The sequence below is a fragment of the Fundulus heteroclitus genome, unplaced genomic scaffold, assembly GCF_011125445.2.
Source record: "Fundulus heteroclitus isolate FHET01 unplaced genomic scaffold, MU-UCD_Fhet_4.1 scaffold_149, whole genome shotgun sequence".
Taxonomy (NCBI): Eukaryota; Metazoa; Chordata; class Actinopteri; order Cyprinodontiformes; family Fundulidae; genus Fundulus; species Fundulus heteroclitus.
Genome location: NW_023396561.1, coordinates 172,668 through 195,310, shown reverse-complemented (window position 1 = coordinate 195,310; position 22,643 = coordinate 172,668). Strand labels below are relative to the sequence as shown.

Below are 22,643 nucleotides of genomic sequence, written 5' to 3'. Positions count from 1 at the left end.
TAACGGCGATATTTATTTTATCACGCATTAACGCATGTTGCTCACATGCTTTCAGTCAGTGTCAGTCAGCAGGCACACGGCAGCACTCTCCCGCTCCCCCTCCCCTCTCGTACATGGCTCAGCGGCGCCAGCCAATCAGCACGCAGGCTCAGCCTGGCCCGCCCACTTAGGTCTCACACAAACTTAACACACAAACAGCTGAGAGAGAAAGCAGCAGCGAAAAAACATGAACAGAGGAAGTAGCACCGTTTGGCTTTATTTTAATACCGTAAATGAAATCAAGCTGTATGTTTTGTAAAAAGCCGGTTCATTTCAGTGGAAACACAACAAATTTATCTAAGCACGTGAAAAAACATGAAAACGTCGAGCCCCAGAAACGGAGAGAGGAGACGAAACTTCTCTCATTGCCCCGACAGACCCACAGACGTCTCTGACTGAGGCGTTTCAGTCCTCCAGGGAACATCCAGGTAGATCAGTGGATGGATGGATGGATGGATGGATGGATGGATGTTACTGGAGCCCACACATAACATGTAATTAAGACCTTGAAAGAACCAAGTACATATATTAAAAAGTGTTATTTAAGATAAGATAACATTAGCTAATCCTTTTTTTATCCCACGACGGGGAAATTTATAGGATTAAAGCAACAGGCAGGTGCACACAACACAGACAAAATTACATAAGGATTGAAATATATAAGAGGTGGATTAGCGAAAAAACACTGAACATAACATTATTATTATTATTATTATTATTATTATTATTATTATTATTATTATTATTATTTAATTGTAATAATAAAATAAAAACCACAAAACCCAAAAGGTCAACAGTTTCATGATACATCAAGCTTAGGGACTGGCTAATATACAGCAGGTCAAAAAAGACCATATTTTGGCTGCAGTGCTTGCTGTTCTCTTATGAAGAAAAGATCAACTAGTGCACTAAATTCAATAGATGGGTTGAAAATATCCAGTATAAAATAAGTGCTACAAATGTTACAACACTTTTGTTCATATGGCAGCAGGACATTAAAATAAAAGTGCTCTTTACACTACTTTTGAATTCATTCTTGGAGTTTGTAAATACAATGCAATTAATCGCGATTAATCGCGATTAATCAGGGCGATTAATCGCGGTTAAATATTTTAATCGTTGCCCAGCCCTAATATATATATATATATATATATATATATATATATATATATATATATATATATATATCCAACAAAGAGTGATGATCCTGCAGCTCCTTTTAAGCGCCAGTCAGCCTGATCAAGAGATTTGCTCCAGGTGTGCAGGATCCAGAGCTGACGGACTGACGGAGATCTTCTCTGAAACAGGAACTCACTCATACCAAACACACCAGAATCCTAACAAGGCCTCTGTAATACAGCGGGGTGGGTTGCCTAATGGGCTTTTTTTTCATTGATCGGGTTGCTGGTTCCTCTCATAAGACCTAGCAACACTGCAACAGACATCCAAATCCAACCTCCGTGTGGCTCAAGAACAGCGTGGAGATGAGACATGGAATGAATTTAAATCGTCAAACTGCTGCATCCAGACCTAACATCACTGCAGGCCATGGAAAGCAAACAACCTCAGAAGTTGTTACACAACTCTGTAAGTTGATTTCTTTCTGCAACTCTCAAAGTCAAAGGTTGTGGCACGTATATTGGTCATTGAAAAATGTTTGAACAAGTTCTAGTGGAGTTTTTGTCTATAAATATATTTGCAACAGTCCTTAGTTCCTCCATTTGTGAAAGTTGACATGGTTATGGTTGCATTTAAAGCTGAAACCTTACTGTGGAGGTTAAAAGTTCTGGTCGACATAGAAAGACGAGAACCACTCTGGATAAGGTTGGCTCCAAATATTCATCATTTTCTGACTTATTTTGTTTTTGTTTTTTTGTATTCAAACATATCTCGGCTTTGCTCTTTTCACCAACACGTTGGCTTCTCTTGAATTAAAGGCAAATTAGTATGATCTCTTCTCCTCCATCATGAAGATGTTGGCTTTATTTGTTCTGTTTGTGATAGCTCCCAATAAAGCTGCAGGTGAGTGGATACAAAACAAGTAATGTTTCACTCTGATATTTTACTATAAATGGTAACTTCTTTTATCAGCTTGATGAAGATTTCCTTTAAGGTTGTCTAAAAAAACGGCACATAGATACACACTGGTATTAATTAGTTAAAATACATATTGCAAAGAATAGCGTCTTTACATAAGCGTATAATTTTTTAGCAATAAATGAGCTGGTAAAGAGGTCTGGTTCTTGTCTTTCTGGCTGGTCTCTGTTCAGTAATCACTCTCTCCGTTACATCCCAACCCCCATGAGTCTGGCTAAAGCTGAGATAACCTTGCAGCTCGTTTTAAACATTATTCCCCCAGACACTCTTTGGTCTGATTTGGTTTTCTTCATTAGGAGCACCACCAAATTCAGGGCGTGGTAAAAGCCACCAACATTTCAGTTGAAATGACGCCTGGAAAGGAGGCTCTGATGCACAAGAGATCATTTTAATCGGTACAAAGTGATATTTCGTCATACCAAGATTATTTTACTTCTTCGCTTCACCCTTAGGTCGTGAACGGATGAAGCCCTTTCCAGTACTTAAACTGGAAAACAACCAATCCAATATAGATAGATAGATAACAGTCCACTCATTATGACTAAATGGAGCTTACGGTCTTTTTAAATTTGACTCAAATGTTCACCAACGCAACGCTATTAGCTTCCCAGAGGAACAACCGCATTAATAAAATAAAACGTCCTAAAGTTTAGTTTTTAGTGAGCAAATCATTCTCTAAAATGTTATTTTCTCTAATAATGTTTTGTGTAACTCAGGCTTTGCATTGTAAATGGGTTGAAACACATGCCAAATGTTCTAAATTAATTAACCTAATTTGACCTTATTCCACATTCTTTAAGATGAACTTTGGTTCTCTAACTTAGATCTGCAGTGAACCAGGATTCACTGAATCATGATGATGGTTTTCAACCATTTTTAGTTTTTCTGTTTCTTTTGTGTGTACATAGTTCCTTAGCTTCTTTTTATCTTAGTTTTGCTTAGTAGTGTTAAGTTTTACTGGCCTAGTAGAGAGGATTTGTTGATTGAAATATAGTGTTAATTTGGATAAACAGCATTAATAGCAACACTTATCAAGTTTGTTTGACCTCATTTCCATAATTTTAAGTAAAATAATTTCTGCCTCACTAAATCCCCTGCCTTCTGGAGTATGAAAAGTGGTTAAAAATGGATATCAAATCCCGCTATCCCATGCTAAGGAAATTGGGGGAAAATGTTGCATATTGACATGGTTAGGATAATTGTTCTTTTCTTAAATTTTACTACTTTAAAGTTAAGACTTTCACATTTGAGAGAAAATGCTATTATTAGCAACAGATATGTGATTCCTCAAGATAATTGATTGCATGTCACCCATGCTGCCAAAGAAGCTGGTTTCAGGAATTGCCACCATTTTGCTCTGTTAGCCACACCCAGGATGTCATCTCTACAGCACAGTAGAACTATCCAAGGGAAAAAATCCATTAGAGGTCTGGATGCCATGTCCCACACAGTGGGCAAACATTATTTGGTGGGTCTCTGGGGTACGTTCTTCGTACGTTGCTTAAAACATCCGAGATCAAATCACACATCCAAGATGATTTCATCCTGCTAATCATGATCCGGCTAATTGGGTTCTTCCAACACACCTGTTGTTTACGATTAGTATGCCTGGATTGAGTTATCTGAGACAACTGTGCGTTCATGCGTTTGTTTAAAAGGGGAAATGTATCGATAGTAGAAACAAATAATCAGCAACGCTGCTATTGGCTGTTCAGCATGAAAAAAGAACGCCCACAGTTTTTCTGCCAAGCAGAACACGAGCTTTTAATGGAAGGTTATGCCGAATTTGAGTCATTAATTAAAACACCTAAAAATCTGTTAAAGCCAGGAGAGAGGGCAGGCAAAGAGTAGCAGACAAATTAATGCGTAAATACTGTCCATGGTATGGTCCATGCATTTTAATAATTTCATATTTACTTTGTTCTTTTATATCAGAGCCTCCACGGGACCCACTAGAACATGGGGACAAGTAAAAGTGAAATACAAGAATAATCTACAAAATGGTAGCCTTTAATTATTATACTTTATTTTAAAAAGGCACTTATGTCAAGAGATCCAAATTTCAGTGTCATTCCTTAGACAGGGGAAGTAAAGGACACATGCAAACTGGGAATTTTAACAAAAAAAAATCTTTATCCATAAAAAAAGATTTTCCTTTTCCAAGTCATCCACAGTTTACACGGTAAAACTGTCTGTGTCTAGATAATCCAATCATAGTTTTTTCTAATACAATATACGGCTCGACAGGAAGCAAGCCTTTCAAAGTAAAACTAAACTTCACAATAAAATAGCCTGAACAAATCTTCTTACTATAGGATAAAAATAAAAAGCAAATAACTTAAATATTTTAGATTTATGGCTCCAACATCACATTTTCCTCTTTAAAAGCCACTGTTAAATGATGTTTGTCTGTTTATAACAGCCACCAAGAAAATCTCTCTACAATTACACTGTCGCGCTGCGCCAAAGGATCATGCCTATTGCGCAATACGCGATTAATTCGAAAAACTCTGCAAATTATTCTTGCACCTTCCTCAACAGGTTGCTGTCGTAAAAATGGACAGGGCTACGGCAGACTTCTCCATCTCCTCCGCTTATACAGCCGTGATCTAATCTTGTTTACATGAAATAAGCCTGCTCTGGAGCAGGCTTAAGCTGGCGCACATGTTGCTATGACAACAAGTGCAGGATGTCTTTCGAAGAACCAAACGATCCAAGATCAGGCCAAATCGTCAACAATGAAATCCAGCTAACTGAGTTAGCGACGTACGAAGAACGGGCCCCAGGAGAGCTAAACAACTTTTGTAATTTTTTATTATTTTTTATCTCATGCTGCTGAATGTGTTTTGACGATTTGTTGCGTTATGTTGATCACCCTTTTGTCTGAACCAAGAAAATCTGACTTGACACCACAGAGAGGTCAAAAACATACAGTGGGGCATCTGTTTTAGTTTGGTTTCCCAGATGACCTAAAGCCTTTCCTTCCTTCATTCATTCTCTTCTCTTTTCTATTACCATTATTTGTGCTTTTTAAAGAATTAAGCTGGCATCTGTTGTTCATCTGTGTTCCTCAGCTTTGCAAGCTAAAGTTTTGATCTATGAAAGATGGAATAAAAAGTGTTTTATTTTTTTCCCCTGCTGCACAGTTTGTATATCTCAATAAGGTTTTTAATAGGGTTTTGTTTTGACATTCCAGTGAGCAAACACCTTTTAAAATTGCTTGGAGTTTTTTTTTGCATGTTTTCACTGGTATATTATCTAAATTTCTTTGGTGAGCTCCACGTCTTTGATAACTCTTGCTGAGCCACTCCAAGCCATTTAGTGTTCTTAAAGTGATTAGAAATAAATCCCTAAAATATGAGAGTACTTTAAATGTAAAAGGAGAAAGAGATAATATAACAATAATATTATAAATGTTTTTTATGAGGCTCTGGACTACAGTTTCTATAAATACTTTACCTAATCTATGTTAGGACAATGAAAAATAACACCAGCAGTAGTGGTCACATATATAATATTTGAAAATTACTCATTGATAAGAGATGGCTGGACAAACACACGAGGCATTGCTGACGTTTTTGTCTCTACTTTTGTGAGTTCTCCTTTTTTTTTTTTTTACAGAAGGTTAGAACACACAAGAAATTAGATGGTATTTATGATTGATTTTTGTCACTGGCTAAATGGCCAATTAGAAAGTTTTATTGACATAAATCAGAACGTTCTTTGGCACTCAGACCCCAGCAGAAGGCGTGAAAGCTGCGAATGTCTATGAACTTGGATGTTCATTTTAGGATTAGGATCAGTGAAGTCTTCCCCCAGGGTCCGGACACTGGTGGTGGAGGCCGGAGGAGAAAAAGGAAGCCAGTTGGAGCCTGCGAGAGGGGAGGAGGAGAGGAGATGAGGTGGAGGTGCGTCGAAGCTCAGCTGAAGATCAGGAGAATCCATGGATCTAGAGATTATATGTAAAGACTTGCAGAATGATTGGCTGAAGACAGATGAAGACTTGATGCTGATTGGCTGGAGCACAGGCACATCACCCAACAATCAGGGGATGATGCCGTGCATGGAGTGAGTCTTCCAGTTTGAATTTGCGTCTAAACGTCATATCTCCTTCTTTGTTGCGATATGATGTTATATCAATTTGTCTTGATGATGATACGATATTTGCCGATATAACTGTTACGATTTCCAACTAATGCAATATTATGGATATTATGCAATATTATCCAGCATCTAACACTATTATTTACATTAAACTTGCTAAAAAATATGATTAAACCATTTTATTTCTGAGCTCTCACGTGTATTAGGCATTTAATTGGAAAAAAAAAACATTATTCTAATTTTAAAATGATACTAACACGTCAACTGTTAACTATATTTTTATGCCTGAATTTCAAAATAAAGGAGTATCTTAAAAATTTTCATCAATGTAATTGGTTCTTTAATCACTGAATCGTTCCATCGTTGTGGATCGATGTACTGTTACACCCCTACTAAATAAGAAAGCCCAGCAAAATAAAGGGAGTCTGAATTCTAACGAACCTTCATGCAGAGCAAGCATTTTTAAAGAAAATTTTTTTTTTTTTTTTGCTGTCACCTTTGGGTCATGTTGCAAGTGTCTCAGACGATCATATTTTCTGATCTTTGTTTAATTGTGCCACCTGCTGGTGTTTGCTGGTCACTGCAGGATGCTTGATCTGAATTTGTACCTCTTGTTTTAACCTTGCACACTGTTTGTGCTTTGAGAAAGCTGAAAGTACCTGGTTTAACTCCTGCAGACAGTGGCTGTGAGCAAGACCCTCAGCCCTAGAATGCTCCCAGAGGTGTTAAGTAAATTTGGGTTATTTATAGTTTACCGGAGTAGTTATTCTTTAGCCTACTTTTTACTTCTACTCTTTCATGCAAATATCTGAACTTTCTAACATTTACATTTTGAAAATAGTCTCAATACTTCAATTCTATGCCACTTTGTTTTTCCTTCTGGCTTATCAAAAAAAAAGATAAATAACGCCCCCCCGGCAGAGTGAATTTGATTGTAGATGGAGGCAGTATTGCGCCAAATTGTTCGCCAAAAGCCCTCAAAAAAGCCTAAGAAGAAGAAACATCAAAGAACAGGGCTTTTTTAGGCTTATTTTTCTTTTTCTTTAATTTTTTTGATTAACCACATGGATTAATAATTCATTTTGACAGCACTATCTACTGTATATAGACAACCATACCAAGGTTTTTGTTATGAGGGCACGAGGGTAATGCACTCAATTTCTTGTCCAGTTAAGCTGCACAAAACTCATATTCCAATAATAACAAATAGGAGGTTATTGATAATACGTCTCTGAAGTTTTACTTTTTGCATCAAGACGTATGGTCAACGAGACATCAGATCTTCTGCTCCATGAAACGCATGTTGATGCCCAGTATTAAACAAATATGGACCTTTTAATATTTTTGCATTGTACTAAATGGTTTGTTTTCAATGGAAACATATGGGCCAAACTGCTTATTCCAGCGTATTTCAACATTAACATTATATATAGTAATAATTACCTTTTAGAAATATGTCTTTTGTTTGGGGGGGGGGGGGGTAGTGCATTGAAGGCATCTCTGGCGTGCGACGTCTAAGCTTTTGTCCTTAATGGAACTCTTTCACTTTAGTACTTTAAGTAGCTATGAAACTGGTCCTTTTTTATGCTTTTAGCTGAGTAAAAAGTTTGAGTTGATACTTCTGCAGAAATATTCTTAAAACCCTTGTATCTATACTTCCGCTTGAGTAATAAATGTGAATACTTTTGACACCTCCGTATGCTTTTGGGCACTGGACAGCGGAGCCCCCTGCTCCTTGAATAGATCCGTTGAATGAGGGCAAATTTTATGGAATGTTTGTCGCAATGACAAAGGTTGTTGTTGTTGTTATTATTATTATTATTATTATTATTATTATTATTATTATTACCACCAAAGACTTTTGTCTATTCCCTGTGTGTCAAAAGTACTGCCTGCTTACCATGTTCTGCCCAGTACTTATTTTGTGAGGCCCCCAACTCCAATTTAAATATAATACAGATTTAGCAAAGGCGATTGATCCATATTGAAACTTTTTTTTATTCTTGTTCAAAATTATTACAAATTGAAATGGAATGAAATGGAAAATGTTAGGTACAACAGGAAGTGTTTAACACAGCGTCCTATTGCATTTCTTAGAAATTAAGTCTGCATCTACTCAGACATTGACTGAAAGCAGATTTTGGTGAAATCCAAACTTTGCTTAAAAAAAGAGACCCAAACTAGATGCCCTCCATTCACTGAGGTAAAGATCTGAAATCCTTCAAATGTCTTGGACCTATAAATACATGGTTAGTTTATTGTTAAAACAAAGAGAAATACAGCTTTTTTTCATGTTTAATTTTTTTTTTTGTTGTTGTTATACATTGTTGCTGTGCAAACAATTCTGACTTCACGATTTTAGTCCATGTGGCAAAAGGTGTTATCTCTGATAAATGATTGCCTTTTTATTTTAACCTTCCTCATTATGTCTTCGTGGCTTTAGAGAGCTGGACAGGACCATCAGCGGTCCTTAACCAATCAGCAGGACAGGTCTCTGGTCCTTTGTGTGAAGAAGTAGAGAACGAATACTGCCAGAGGCTTACAGTGACCTCCAGTGGCCTGCTGGAAAGTCTCTGACTAAACACTTAGAAACAGGCATGAAGGTATCCTCTACCTCAGTGTCCCCTAAAAGGCCCTGTGCTCACTGTCCGGCACCATGGAGCTCATCAGGCATTTGCTGGAGAACACTAGAAATGTGCAGGTTTGGCAACCGTGCCCTGTTCTTTTCCCAGAGGAGAGCGGGGTCACTCTGAGCTCACATGACAAACATCAAAGGAGCTGGAGAAGCTGCGGTGAACGTTAGGCTGCCTACATTGCTCATCCTGAATAGTTTGGTGGTGGGTGAGTGATGGTCTGGGAGGCATCCTTATGGAGGGACACACAGGCCTGCACAAGATAAACTGTGACACCCCCCCCCCCCCGATTGCTTTCAAGTACCAGGATAAAACCCTTAGACCCATTGTTAGACCTTTCTCTGGTGCAGTGGGTCCCTATGCATGGTAATGTCTGGGCCCCATACGGTAAGACTATGCAGGTAATGCTGACCAGCTCAGTGGCCCCCACTCTCCCATGGGGAAAAAAAAAAAATCCTTTTAATTTTGTTTGACTGACTTCAAATGAAATGCAAATTGAAATTGAATGCAACATTTAAAAACAAGTACCTTCCGGTACTTTTGGAAGGCAAGCGGGATGAACAACCGTATCATCCATGTGCCTACTTAAATTAAAAAGATAATCCCTGAACACCGTGTTTCTGATCCGCTACGCATTGAGAAGCTGATGCAAGTGCGTTATATTAATGTTTCTGTTGTTGCACAAGACAAACCTGGTAGAAAAATATGACTAAATAAGGTAATGTCAATAAACATGTCAAGAGAGCCTCCGTTAAAAATTTGCAGAAGTGGAGAACTTTCGTTTGTGAGGTAGATTGGTCACTGATTAATTTATATAAGTCATGTTTTTTATGTCTCCCACCTATGTTTAAACCAGTATCAGTGTTAAGTGCTTGTTCATCCTTAAGTTCTTCTTTTTTCCATTAAAACAGGTCTTTGTAGCAGCACCACTACACCGAAACGACATTTCGTATAAATATTGCACTTTTTGCACAGTATCTGCTGAGTACACTTCCTTAATGTAACTATGGGTCTGAAGTTTTGTTAATTTTTAAATACATGTTTGACCAAAGTTAAGTCAAGAAGAAACCATTTGTGACTTTAGCAACCATTTAACTCAAACACTCCGATGTTTATGGCAATGCAAGCCGTCACAGGCTTTTTCTGTCAAAGTACTTCTCCAGGTGCAATTTTTTACATTTCTCTAAAGAGAATAATAGAAAAAAGGAAGAAATGGAACAAAACACATATGATAAATTTAAGTATAGTGTTTTTGGCTCTGTCCAAACACAATACAACCAAAAATAATCAAAGATTTAATTAAAGTGATTTTTGAGTTGTTTAATCATTTAAATTAATTGACATGGCGACTGTGCCCCTTGGCAGGGCTCTTAACTCCACATTGCCTACTGATCTGTGTATCAATGCATCAATGTGTGACTGGGTCGTTGTGGCTCTAGTGCAAAGTAGTTTGGGTCGTCAAAAAGACGAGAAAAGCAAAATCCAGTCCGTTTAACTTCCGCCCTGAGTTTGATCGTCTGACCTTTTATGAGAACTTTCACGTAAGAGGAGTAACCTTTCTGACAACACAGAGAAAGAGGAAGAACAGACGTTTCTTCTTGCTTATATTCTGGCTTTCCTTCAATGCGCAAACAGTCTGCGTTGCCCAGCTCACCCTACAACATCAGACTGAAGCTACCAGCATCTTCCACCTTCAAGATGAGAGCCTTGCGTCTTTCAGCATCCATCTGTGCCTTGATGGTTCTGACTAACGCCCTCGGTGAGTTTTTTCAAGTTTTACTTTCATTGACCAATACTAACTTCATTTATTACATTTTAATTTGACAACCAAAGTTTAAACCTACATATACCATGAAGTACTAAAGGAAGTTATTCAATTATTTCAAACTTAACTAATTTATTTCTTATAATGTTGAAAAGCATCACTAAGTCAGATTTAAGGAATTAATAACTTCTCTCAAACTGTCCAGCTGTTCCAGAAGCAAAGTCGGATGATGACGAAACAGGTCAGTGGATAGAGTTCTCACCTTTACAGCATTTTGTCATATTTACACATATGTGCACCTTTTGATTAATTACATATTTTATTGAAATATATACAATTTTATAAGATAAAAAATATGTATCATATGTATAATTTTACATATGTTGAATCCCTTTGGGGGATTATTTTGCTTATTAAAACTTGTTTTAATGTTCAAATGTTTTTGAAAAGCCCCATATTAAGTTGGCCTATTTTCTTTTAACACGCTTGGATTTATGATGTCTCCTAATACTTAATTACATGCTTTAAATTTAAATCATTTAACATAAACTATTTTGTACCTAAATTAGAGTAGTATTGAGTGATTAGATGAATATAAATTATAACACTAATTTCATTATTTACTTTAAGTATTTTATGTGAACAAAAGATGAAGGTAATAAAAAAAAATTAGTTTTACAAAAAGACAAGTTAAAATTGAGGGGCTAATCCAGGCTTCAATGCTCTCGACAAGCATTAGGCTAACAGTCATGGAGAACTTCTTGACTGAACACTCAATGAACATTTCTCCTTTGCAAGTCATTGATTTTATTTCTATTTCCCATCTCGTTAAAAAAAATTAATGTCTTCACTCTCTTTTTCAAAGTTGCCATTTTTAGGACATAAGCCCATTTAGGTGTGATTATTTTTTGCGTGACATCTGTCATGCTAAATCTAGATGTAGAAAGACTACTGTATTTTTCAGTCCATAAGGCACACCGCATTATAAGGCGGATTAAATGTTCGCCAAAATATACCTTTATATTAAATTAACTTATTAAGTTTATTGTTGCTAGCGCGTACTCCGGGTATGGGCTACCTTACACGAATGCACTTCTAGTTTAGACATTACAGTCAGGCAGTCTTGTAGACAGCTCAGGGGTCCTATCAGGTAGTGATACAGTGTACCGTAATGCTTTGAATATCCGTTGAGTGGAGCGGCTTGTTGCTAACCAAAATCGTACTTATCCATTTTAACAGATTTTTGAGTACATTGTATCACATAAAATCATTCAGTAAGCAAAACGGTGATTACATATCACCATACATTTTTGTGAAATTGTGAAAAGATTTAAAGTGTGCCTTAAAGTCCAAAATACGGTGAAAATAGTAGAACGGATCTGATTAGTATGTGTAAACTGTTTATATTGAGAAGCCTTTAAAATGCTTTCAACCTCAACAACTCGAAGATCTAACAGGAGTCTCCATGTGAACTGTTTATTCTCAGCGGAGATCAACCTGGAGAAGAGGTCACCCTATTGCTCAAGTGGTTGGACCAGATTCAACGGTCGCTGCTTCCGCTACATTGCAACCCCCATGAGTTGGTCCAGAGCCGAGGTAGTAAAAGGCCTCTGATCCTGCATATCATTCATTTTTATTTTAGCGCGTGTGACGTATTGGGTAAAAGGAGTATCTCACTTCTGTATTTGAACACCATGTGTAGAAAAACTGTCGGTCCATGAATGCAAACCTTGCATCGGTCCAAAACATCGGGGAGTACTACAAGATCCAGAGGCTGATATTTATGAGAAGTAACAAGTACACAGAGACCTGGATCGGAGGCAGCGATGCGCAGCAGGTATTTCACTTATCAAAATATTTCTAGTGTTCTTCAATACAATTGAATTATTACATTTTAGCTCCCCCCCCCCCCAGGAGAGACTGTGGTTATGGAGCGATGGTACTCCTTTCCGCTTTACATTCTGGTGTTCTGGAAAGCCCAAAAACTTACGTACGCAGAATTGCTTACGCATGAACTATAGAGGTAAGACTATGTTTTACTTGAAGAAAAAGCCTTGTTCAGAGTGGTTTATTTTTGTGCTTTTGACCTTGCATGTGTTTATCAGTAATTCAGGTTTTTTTAAGACTAATTGGACAAATACTATTGCTCTTCTTTTGTTCTTTGCAGGTCAGAGGTGCTGGGCTGACTTTCAGTGCTACTACCTAAGGCCTTCTGTCTGTGCCAAGAAGGCCTGGCCAATCCTGGGCTGAGTGCATTTCTTTGGTTCATTAAAGTCTTTAAATCTCTTTTCATTGCTCTATCGCTGTCAGGCAACTTAAAGAAATCCCCAACATGCAACATTTACAGATTGATGACTGTCTCTTTGGTCTTGCGCATCAAAAAACGGTCAACTTAATTTGTTGTTGTGATACCGCTTTTCTGCACGGCTTTACTCTGTGAAAAATAAAACGCTCAAGCAAGAAGAAGATGAAAGTTGTCTGTTTTTTTTTTAATCACAAGATAACCACCTTAAAAAGCAGAAGTATGACTAAGAGTTTTTTTGTGACACCTATAACCATAGTTTAAACGTATAGCAGGAAAAAAAGAAGTGCGACAAATGATGGATCATGCTGGATTTACATAACACTTATTGTCTTCTTTCATCATTTGGTTCATCATGAAACTGCAAATCTAATGAGAAGTGTCACAGACCACCTAATTTAAAAGAAACCCACAATGTTTCCTTCAAGTTTGTTTTTTTTAGCTCTGAATCATCACACCAGCTGAAATGTCCCCTTACAGTAAAACATCTTCCCCCGTCTCGGCTTGACTGAGCTTGGTTTTATTTTATTGTTTTATCTTCCATAAAACATATCTGGGTCTGGAACAATGAAGCTGAGACCATCTGTCATGTTTGATCCTTCCTCAGCCTGGAAATATTGTTGTTGGATTTGTGTTGAGAGACAGTTTTATTTAGGAAATACATTTACAAAAAATTCACTGAATCATTCTTTTGCCCCCTGGACTTAATTACTGCAATATAACAACTATAGTTGTTGTGCCTCCCTTAATTTTAAAGGAAGATTTACTGGTAACAAGATATTTCCCCACAATATATTAGCAATAATATTTTATTACACAGTCTGACATGAAATCCGAATAAACATTTTCTTTATTACTAAAGTTACAAAAGTTTCTACCTATTAAATGCAATAACCATGAGAGACTGTTTTTCTTTATTTTATTATTTATTCATGTCTGAAGTTTACATTCAAAGATTATGATTCATTTAATTAGTTTGAGAATGCACAGAAAAGGATACAAAGTTGTTGTTTTTTGTTTTGTTTTTTAAAACCTTTGTCATAGGCTGATATCAATTATTAAAGTAAAATGGCGGAACACCTGTATAAGTATTTTAAGGTACTCCCCCAAACAAGAAGAAACAACTACGCTAAAATCAACATAAAAAACAGACATATTACAGTTTGACAATTGACTCTGAGACAAAGACATTCAGTTCTGGAGACATGTCCTGTGGTATTATGAAACTGAAAGGTTTATAATGACATGTTTTTCTGTAAATGTAACAGGAAAACAGCTTTCAAGCTTGAGAACACCATCCCAAGCGTGAAGTATGGGGGTGGCAGCATCATGATGTGGGGTATTTTGCTGCAGTAGGGATGGTTTATTATCACAAAACAGATGTGAACATCCTGAATACGTCAAGACAGGCTAACAAAAACCATGCTAAACACTGATGAAATGGAAGTAAATGAATTTAAATTAAAATAATTTGAGAAATGTACACAACAAATAAAAAAAAATAATTTGAATGTTACCCACATTTTCTGGAATTTAGTGAACAAAAAACTAAGGTAACAGAAGTGAATTTTACCGGAAAAAGTTAAATTTCAGTCAGGAGAAAAAGTGGTTCTTATACCAACATTTTTGTTTAAATGAGTTTCATAAATAAAGTTGATTTAACATTTGATTTAAATGTAAATCAAATGGGGTAAAAAAAATACTGTTTTCATTGTAATTTTCCCAGCAGACCGGTTTTCAAAATATATTCTTCATCATACTTTAATAGTGTTTGCAATTTACTCACTCGTTTCACCTCCTGCCAGTGGCCTTGCAGCTGTGTACATTTTACTTTCAGATTCATCAAGACAATTCATCATCAGATAACAGCAGTCTTGTCCCGGATGTCATTATTGTCCTTTTGTTTACTTCTCACGCAAAGTTCAGTCAGCTGCTGACATTCTAGAGAGGCTGTATTTCATCCTCTGACAATCACAAAGATAACTATTGTATAAAAAGCCCAACCATATGACTGTAGGACTGGTGAAAGAGGAACTGTTAGAACTCCTCAACAAGGAAGCTTGATCCTCATTTAGTTTCAGCCCTGAACCAAACCTTTCGTTGATACCTGCAGGTAAGATGTTATTTATATAGATATGTCATTTTAAAAGTAACATTTCAGATATCAGAACAATGAATTTGTAAATCTGATATATACACACATTTTAGATTAACACGCTACAGATAAGAAAAAATACATCAGCTTAATTTTAACAATGCCATTCATGATACCAATGTAAAATGTACATTAGAATAGCAGTTTTCTAGGACAAAAAACAGACTCATTGATACAAAGAGAAAGAAAACATAGATAAAGAGCTTTGAAGATTATTTCAAAGACTACGTTCCAAAGAGTTTAAATGGGATATGGATCTACATTTTTTTTTTTCAAATTGTGAAAGAGACTATTAAGATTAAGGTGAATTGGAAGCAGTTGGAACAATTATAGTTGTAAAAGAAACAAAATAGGAGGCAGCAAACTTCACAACTGAAGAACTATTTAGTTTGGGAAAATCAAAGAATATAAACTAAGAGAGCCATTAAACAATATTTGTAGATGAATGTAGTAGTTAAACATACAGTCCTTATTCTTTTTGTGTGTGCAAATTTAATAGTGTGATTATTTTCATTTGCTTTGTTGTAACTTTTACATGTAATGTGTAAAACATTTGCAGCTAAAAATATGTTTGATTCCGTTTCATTGGCTGTGATATTTTTTGAAAATATAACATTGTAAAATACCTCTACATTTCTTTTAGCGGGCATTTTTTTATACTTTTTACAGCCTTTTCAGTTATGTTTAGGCTTGTTGAATCCAAAAAATTGTTTCATTCTCCATCATATCTAACATCCAGAGACATTAAAAAAAGAATGAAAGTAAGAAAGCAAGCAAGTGAGCAGCCAAGAGAAGCTGAAGACTCCTGTCTAAATTATTAATAATAATGCATAACTCACTATCCAACCCAGTAATGGGTTGGCAGACAAACATTGCCCCCTGGTGGTTTCCATGTTACTTTGAAGTAAAAAGTATGGAGTAGGAAAATAACTCTAAGATGTCCCTTTTTATGTACTCAACAGCAAAAGTAAGTTGTTACTACTCACCTCTGGTACACAAAAAACAAAAAACAAAAGTGACAGCAAGATATCTGGCTCCAACATGATTTCATAAAGTGAATACTTCTCTAATTTATTCAAAGAGGAGAAGGAAGTCAGTTTGGAGAGCTAACAAACTGGCACACCACAATGATATTTAGGAGTCCACCGTCATAAGCCAAGGCTGCCCGTAATTTGCCGTAGTGGCAAAAACCTATTAGTGACAAAAGCAGTGCTGTGGAAAATTTTTATTGATGTGTGTAACTCTGATCCTATCTTGTCCAGATGCACCTGCATAACTTTCCTGTGTGAAAGAAGCTCTCATGCTTAGACGGAAATATTGTGCTTTCTTTAGCCAGGGACTCGGAGAGTTGTGTTAGGTAAGAACTGGATCGGACCAGTGTCTGGGCTCGTATGTTCTCAGATGAATGCTACTCCTACTTCCTAAGTTAAACCCAGAATGTATAAAAGTATAGTGCGGCCTTTGGCTCTGTTTCCTGGCTGCGTTGGGGGACAAAGACATTCAAACGCTCAATGCCTTTGAATTATATTAGCGAAAGATAAAGATTGCATCTTTCGCCTAATTAAATCAGTAGTGTGCTTTCCTCCTTGATAACTATTAATATCTACCACAAGCTCCAATTGGAAAAAAAAAACTCATTTTCAAAGTCACTATAGTTTATTCTCTACATCTGATCTGCACAAGAATGCATCAGCATTTTTCCATCCAATAACAGTGTAACCATGACAATATATTAGCAAACTACTGGCTGCGCAATGATTGCCTTTTCCTCATGTTGTACTTGTGATGGTTTGACTGCACCACGGCCCTGTTGATGTCAACACCTATTTTGGGTTGGCTGTTCCATTAAAAGAAACATTGCTTTTGTATTTGTGGTTAAGGAGAAATCCTTCTCCCTACTTGAGCTTAAATGAAGCTCATCCACTTCTTTAGTATGGCTAACTCAGAAGTCTCCCGTGTTTGTTGTATTGTGCACTATATTCCATAATATGATGATATATGGACATGAAAATATTCTTTCCATAACCAATATGAAGCTAATGGGTTATGCTTGTGTTGGGAGTTTTTCATTATACATATAGAAATTCAACAATAGGTAAAAAACCTTCTATCTTGTTTCATTTTCCCAGCAGATTTCTCCATGGAGGGTTTGCTTGTCAAGATACTCTGTCTGCTGTATTACAGCATCACAGTCTTCTTTGTGCTCATTCTTTTGCGGAGAATAGGGGTTGAAATCCAGAGATTTCAAAGGAGTGACAGCAACGCTGGTAGGTTTTGAAATTCTTGTTTTTATATAATAATAATACGGGGCCGTAAGTTGCGCAAAAAAGCTGATCGCTTTTGGTATTCACTTTTGACATTAACACTGCCTCCTCACTGCACAACAGAGACCATATTATACCTCCAAAACCTCAGAAAATTTGAATTTGTTGTCATGGCCCCTTTAAACTAATTCAAGAACTAAAGCTGGTTTGGGTTCAGTCAGTTCACAATCCAAACAAGAGGGGGAAATAAAAAATTAAATTTTTTTAAAGAAATCTGTCCTTTTTTAATAATTTGTCGAATTTGATATTTGACTTTTGACTAACTGGATTAAAAAGCTCTACATCCCTAGCAAGGGACTCAAGTTGGTGAGTATGAAGACATTCCTCATAATGTGGGTGTAGACCATCTGAAAGGTCACGCTAATGATGTTCCTAAGTTGGTGGAGGCAACTAACATTTGAGGAAGCAAATTAAACTCTTTTCAATTTATGGATGAATAATTATTTCTACTTTATTTACTACAGTCCAGTTAAATTTCATCCCGACTAATAAAAAATGTTGAGATTTATAGCTTCATACAAAACAAAAAGTTCTCAAATACTGAATCAAAGTAAACAAATTATGTACAATAAACAAACTAAACATATTATATTGCAGTCTGGTATTCTTTCTTTATATTACAATAATCATCTTAATAATGACATAAATTAAATGCTTAAAAATCATTCTAATCATTTAAAAGTTGCATTTTCTTTGTCATACCAGTCACATCTTTAAGCTAAACTTTAAATTGAAAACGCTTTTTTGTTCCAAATCTGCCATGGGTGTAACTAATTTTGGGAGCTTAGTTGTAAATTTAGACTAAAAAAGGGCATTCATGCATAATTATCAAAAGCAGGGAGAACAGTTTCCTTTGTTTTGATTCAGATTTTTACATGGCTTAAGCAAAATAAAGTGGTATTATTTTTTTAACAAATGATATGAGATTTTTTTTTAAAGAAATACTGTACATGTCTGTGCACATCAAACAATAGGATAGTAATTATTTTGTTTCATTCTCCCTTATCTCAAACTATATATGTAGTCTCTTTGTCAAGTTTTACAGCCTAAATCTATAGAGAACAGCAGGGGGATTAGGGTAGTGATGAATATTTTATGAAAAGTGAGAAGACATTCAAAACTGTAAATTCCAACAATATCCAGGGACATTAGTTAGCTTTACAGCTCTAGTGAAGGTCACTAATGATATTATCATGGCCTCAGATACTGGAGTCATGGCTTGGACTTGTCTGTACTTGTCCTGTTAGATCTCGGTGCTGCATTTGATACAGTTGATCACAGTATTCTCCTAGAAAGACTTGAGCATACTGTAGCCAATTCTCTTTACTATACATATGCTTCTGATAGGCAAATGTATCTAACAGCATGGGATTAATTTGTATGGTTTGATTGAATTTTACTTTGTAAAGTGCCTTGTGATTTTTTTTTTTTTTTTTTTTTTTTTTTTTTTTTTTTTTTTTTTTTTGGCTATATAATGTATAGGTATAATGAAAATTTAATTGAATTGAATTCATTTCCACTGTTATGCTGATGACACTCAGCTATATTTATCCATAAATCTTTATGAATCCAATCAATTACTTCGACTACATGCACGTCTTGATAACGTCAAAATCTGGATGACTTTAAACTTCCTGCTTTCAAATTCTGTCAAAACAGAAGTTGTAATCTTTAGATAAGAGTTCTCTAAAAAAAAATTTTCTTAATCATTTACTTAATCTGGATGGCATTACATTAGCCTCTGGTAACTAAAGAAAAAAATGTATGGTGTTATTTTTCACCAAGACATGTCATTTAAATCCCATATTAAACAAGTTTCCAGGGTTTCTTTTTTTCACCTCCAGAATAGTGCTGAAATTAGAAATATTCTGCCCAGGAGTGAGGCTAAAAAGCTAGTCTATTTGTTACTTCTAGGTTGGCCCATTGTAATGCTTTATATTCAGGAAGTCCATGCTGATTCACCAGGAGTGAATGCTGCTTGTCAAGACTTGATGCAACCTGCTGGGTTTCCTTAAAGAGGAAACTTTTTTACAAGTCTGGATATATTATTGAAATTGACTGTGTAAAGAGCCTCAAGATGGCATGTGTTGTGAATTGGCGCTCTATAAATAAAACATTTTGGAAATTTTATTTAATTTTGATCCTGAGGCTAGAAACGGCAAAACATGAAAAAGACAATGCAACAGACAGGCTGCAGAGCTAAAGAATCTGTGATAGAAACTAAAAGGCTCATTTAATGATTGTACAAAACATGATGGCTAGGAAAAAAAGGCTAAAATACCCACACAGAAATTAAACGGTAATGATCAGAGGTAATTAAAGACAGAATAACAAAGCAACATAAATGCTGTTTATACATTGAGTTTCTTCTATGTTTTGCTTAATTATTTTCCCTTTTCTTCACAGTATACCTTTGTTGCAGCTTGTTATTGTATGGCATCCCAATGCTTGGTATCATTCTGTATGCAATCAGTGTTGCCACGCCAGATTCAACTCACATAGAGCTGTAAGTTACAAATGCATCACATCCCTTCCTTTCATCTTCAAAACACTAAAATCTTCAAAACAAAGATTTTAGTGGCTATTTCACAGCTTTTCCTTTGTTGGTACATAGGTGAGCCACCCTGGTCGCAGATGATCAAAGGAGGAAAGAAAGGTTTACCTACCCGTCTTCAGAAATGAAGCTGATGTCCGAAGCTGTGTTCTGCATCTTTTAATTTATTTTATGTGTGAAATAAAGCTGTGTGGCAATTTTCTATCTGATGTTGCGTAGATATAGTCCTAACTTTCAAGGTTTTCTTGTTCCGTCTGAAGATTATTAAAGGTGTCTGGAAAAGGCTAAAAGGTGCCTTACTATGATGCAAAAGTCATGGACAATTTTAATTATATTAAAATTGTCCTTATATTTTAATTTAATGGACAAATATGTCTGGTTTTGGTCTGGGTGATGTCCTTCTGTTTGAGCCTCAAACACAGTTCTTGTGCTTACACTATAGAAAAGTTTACATCTTCTTGACCTTATCTGATGATTTTTATGACTGCAAGGCAGGGAAAAGAAAAACAGTTCCCTGGAACTCAATGAAAAGGGAACTGGATTGTTATCCTAACAATACTGTGAGCTAAACTTCCATTTATATCTGCAAGTAAAAGGTATTTTTTGTAGATTTGCAATTTAAATCAACATGACATCATAAAATCTGATTTATAAAGTTATTCTGCAGTGCAGTGTAACCTTTAGCCACTAGGGGGTGCTTGACAGGTCATTTCCAGATTGAGACCTGCTGAAGGCTCTGCTCTTAACCCATCACCCTTGGGGACTTGCATACTTGCATCCTTCTCTGAGTGCGTGCTTGCACTTAGAGAAGGCTCTAACCACTAGGCCAACACTCCCCATACACCGAGACGCTAGGCAATTTAGGGTTAAGTGCCTTGCCCAGGGGCACATCAACATGTGGAAGCTGGAATCGAACCCACAACCTTCTGATTGCCAGAGAACTACTCAACCCATCAAACCACAGTCACCTCTCAAATTTCTCAAATCTCACTGCATCCCTATTGGGGAGCAGTGGGCTGCAACTGTAGGGCGCCCGGGGAGCAGTTGGGGGTTGAGGGTCTTGCTCAGGGACCCAGAGTGCAGGCAGATGGGATCGAACCGGGTACTTGCATCCTTCTCAGAGCGTAAGCGCACTGCTCTAACCACTCGGCCAGCACTCCCCTCTTGAGAAACAAAAATCAATAAATTCCATATCTTGTGACCAGCTAAGACGAAACTTATATAAAATCATGCCAATAAATAACATCTGTAAGGTACACTTGTTGTTAGTCCATTTTAAGCTATTTATCAATTTAAGATATTTTTAGAAACAAAAGTTGGGACTTTTCTTCACTAGCTTCCAGGTCATGTGACCCACTGACTCAAATCTTTTGTGAAATTATTCTACTACATTAGCCTGGTGAGGCACACATTTTTATTCCATTTTAAGCCTTTTTATATTTTTATAGATTTTCTATTATAATGAAATGTGATATTTTCTCAATAGCTTCCAGGTCATGGAAGCTATTGAAGAGTCACTGACTAAATACTTTCAAAATTGTCTAACAGAGTCAATTAATACAGTTTCATAAATTCACATTAATATCATGCTGATGGAGTAAAACAAGTTTTCTAGTGACATGTAGTACACATACTTGACACTAGGTGGCTTCAACTCAAACCATCACTATGATGAGGATTTCATTCTGAGAGAAAACCGCGTAAGGAAAAAGAGCATTTGGTTGGCAAAAAACTTTTTTCAATAATTGTTTTATCATTCTCTTCCTTTTATCTCCTCTTTTTTCACCTTTTGTTTTTTTCTTCTTGTTCTTCCTTTCCTCTCCTACTTTCCCGTTGTAGTGTCCATATCATTTGAGATATTCCCCGCATGAATCATAATAAAACTATTCACATTCACAAATCAAGCGGAGCACTATGGCAAAAGCAGTACTGCTCCACTTGTCAAAAGTGGCAAAAAAGTTTTTCAAATGTTGGTAAAAATGGTAGTTTCAGAAAAGGACAGAACCTTAAAAACACAAATCTTTGGCAAAAGGCTGGGGGTTTAAATGCCATTACTCGTGTTTTCTTTCTTTGGGTTTTGGCGAGGCAGTTGTAACTCATGAACAGTGGTTATCTCTTGCTCTTGCTCTGTTTTAAAACGAATGAGAAAAGTTATATGAAGTGGCTGAAGGTCGACAATGAATTCGGACAAAGGTTCTTAATGCAGACAATGCCTCTCCCCCACACACACTCCCAATGGGCCTGCAGTACTCAAACACCAATAACACATACATGTTACCCTTTTGTCATAAAGTGCTCCCTTACAGACAATGCCCCTCCCCCACACACATGGGACCCCCAACTGTCACACGCATTGCTCTCTCCTGGAAACCCACAAACCCCACCAGACACACTCAAATCGGGCCAGCCAGCAGTACTCAAACACTTGGTAAAACCCTGTATTACACATGATACCCCCACGGTCACACTCCAGGGCCTCCCTACTTGACGCCCCAAAATGTAAGGCAAGACTGCCATCCAGTGGATTTTACTTAGATTGCAGTTGCTCCCATATTGAAAATCTATAACTGATGTGTCCAATTCATGAGAATACCAATCTGTCAAAATCAGCGCTCCCTGAAAATTGGGAGCACCAACTGCATTATCCCTGGATTTAACAGGTGACAAATG

At 36.6% G+C, this 22,643-nt stretch overlaps 1 protein-coding gene and 1 long non-coding RNA gene across 2 annotated transcripts; both read left to right on the top strand.

Annotated features, from left to right (window-relative positions):
* The first annotated feature begins 1,306 nt into the window (after positions 1-1,306).
* On the top strand, positions 1,307-13,104 carry LOC105922472 (type-2 ice-structuring protein). Its single transcript, XM_036129251.1, has 7 exons — positions 1,307-1,626; positions 10,509-10,632; positions 10,844-10,879; positions 12,125-12,234; positions 12,341-12,475; positions 12,553-12,661; positions 12,806-13,104. Exons 1-7 carry the CDS (start codon positions 1,588-1,590, stop codon positions 12,886-12,888), a joined length of 636 nt encoding a protein of 211 aa, XP_035985144.1. The 5' UTR covers positions 1,307-1,587; the 3' UTR covers positions 12,889-13,104.
* Positions 13,105-14,965: 1,861 nt separating this feature from the next.
* On the top strand, positions 14,966-20,258 carry LOC118558711. Its single transcript, XR_004928442.1, has 4 exons — positions 14,966-15,053; positions 17,228-17,362; positions 19,826-19,925; positions 20,034-20,258. It is a non-coding gene; the product is annotated as an uncharacterized LOC118558711 (long non-coding RNA).
* The last annotated feature ends 2,385 nt before the right edge of the window (positions 20,259-22,643 follow it).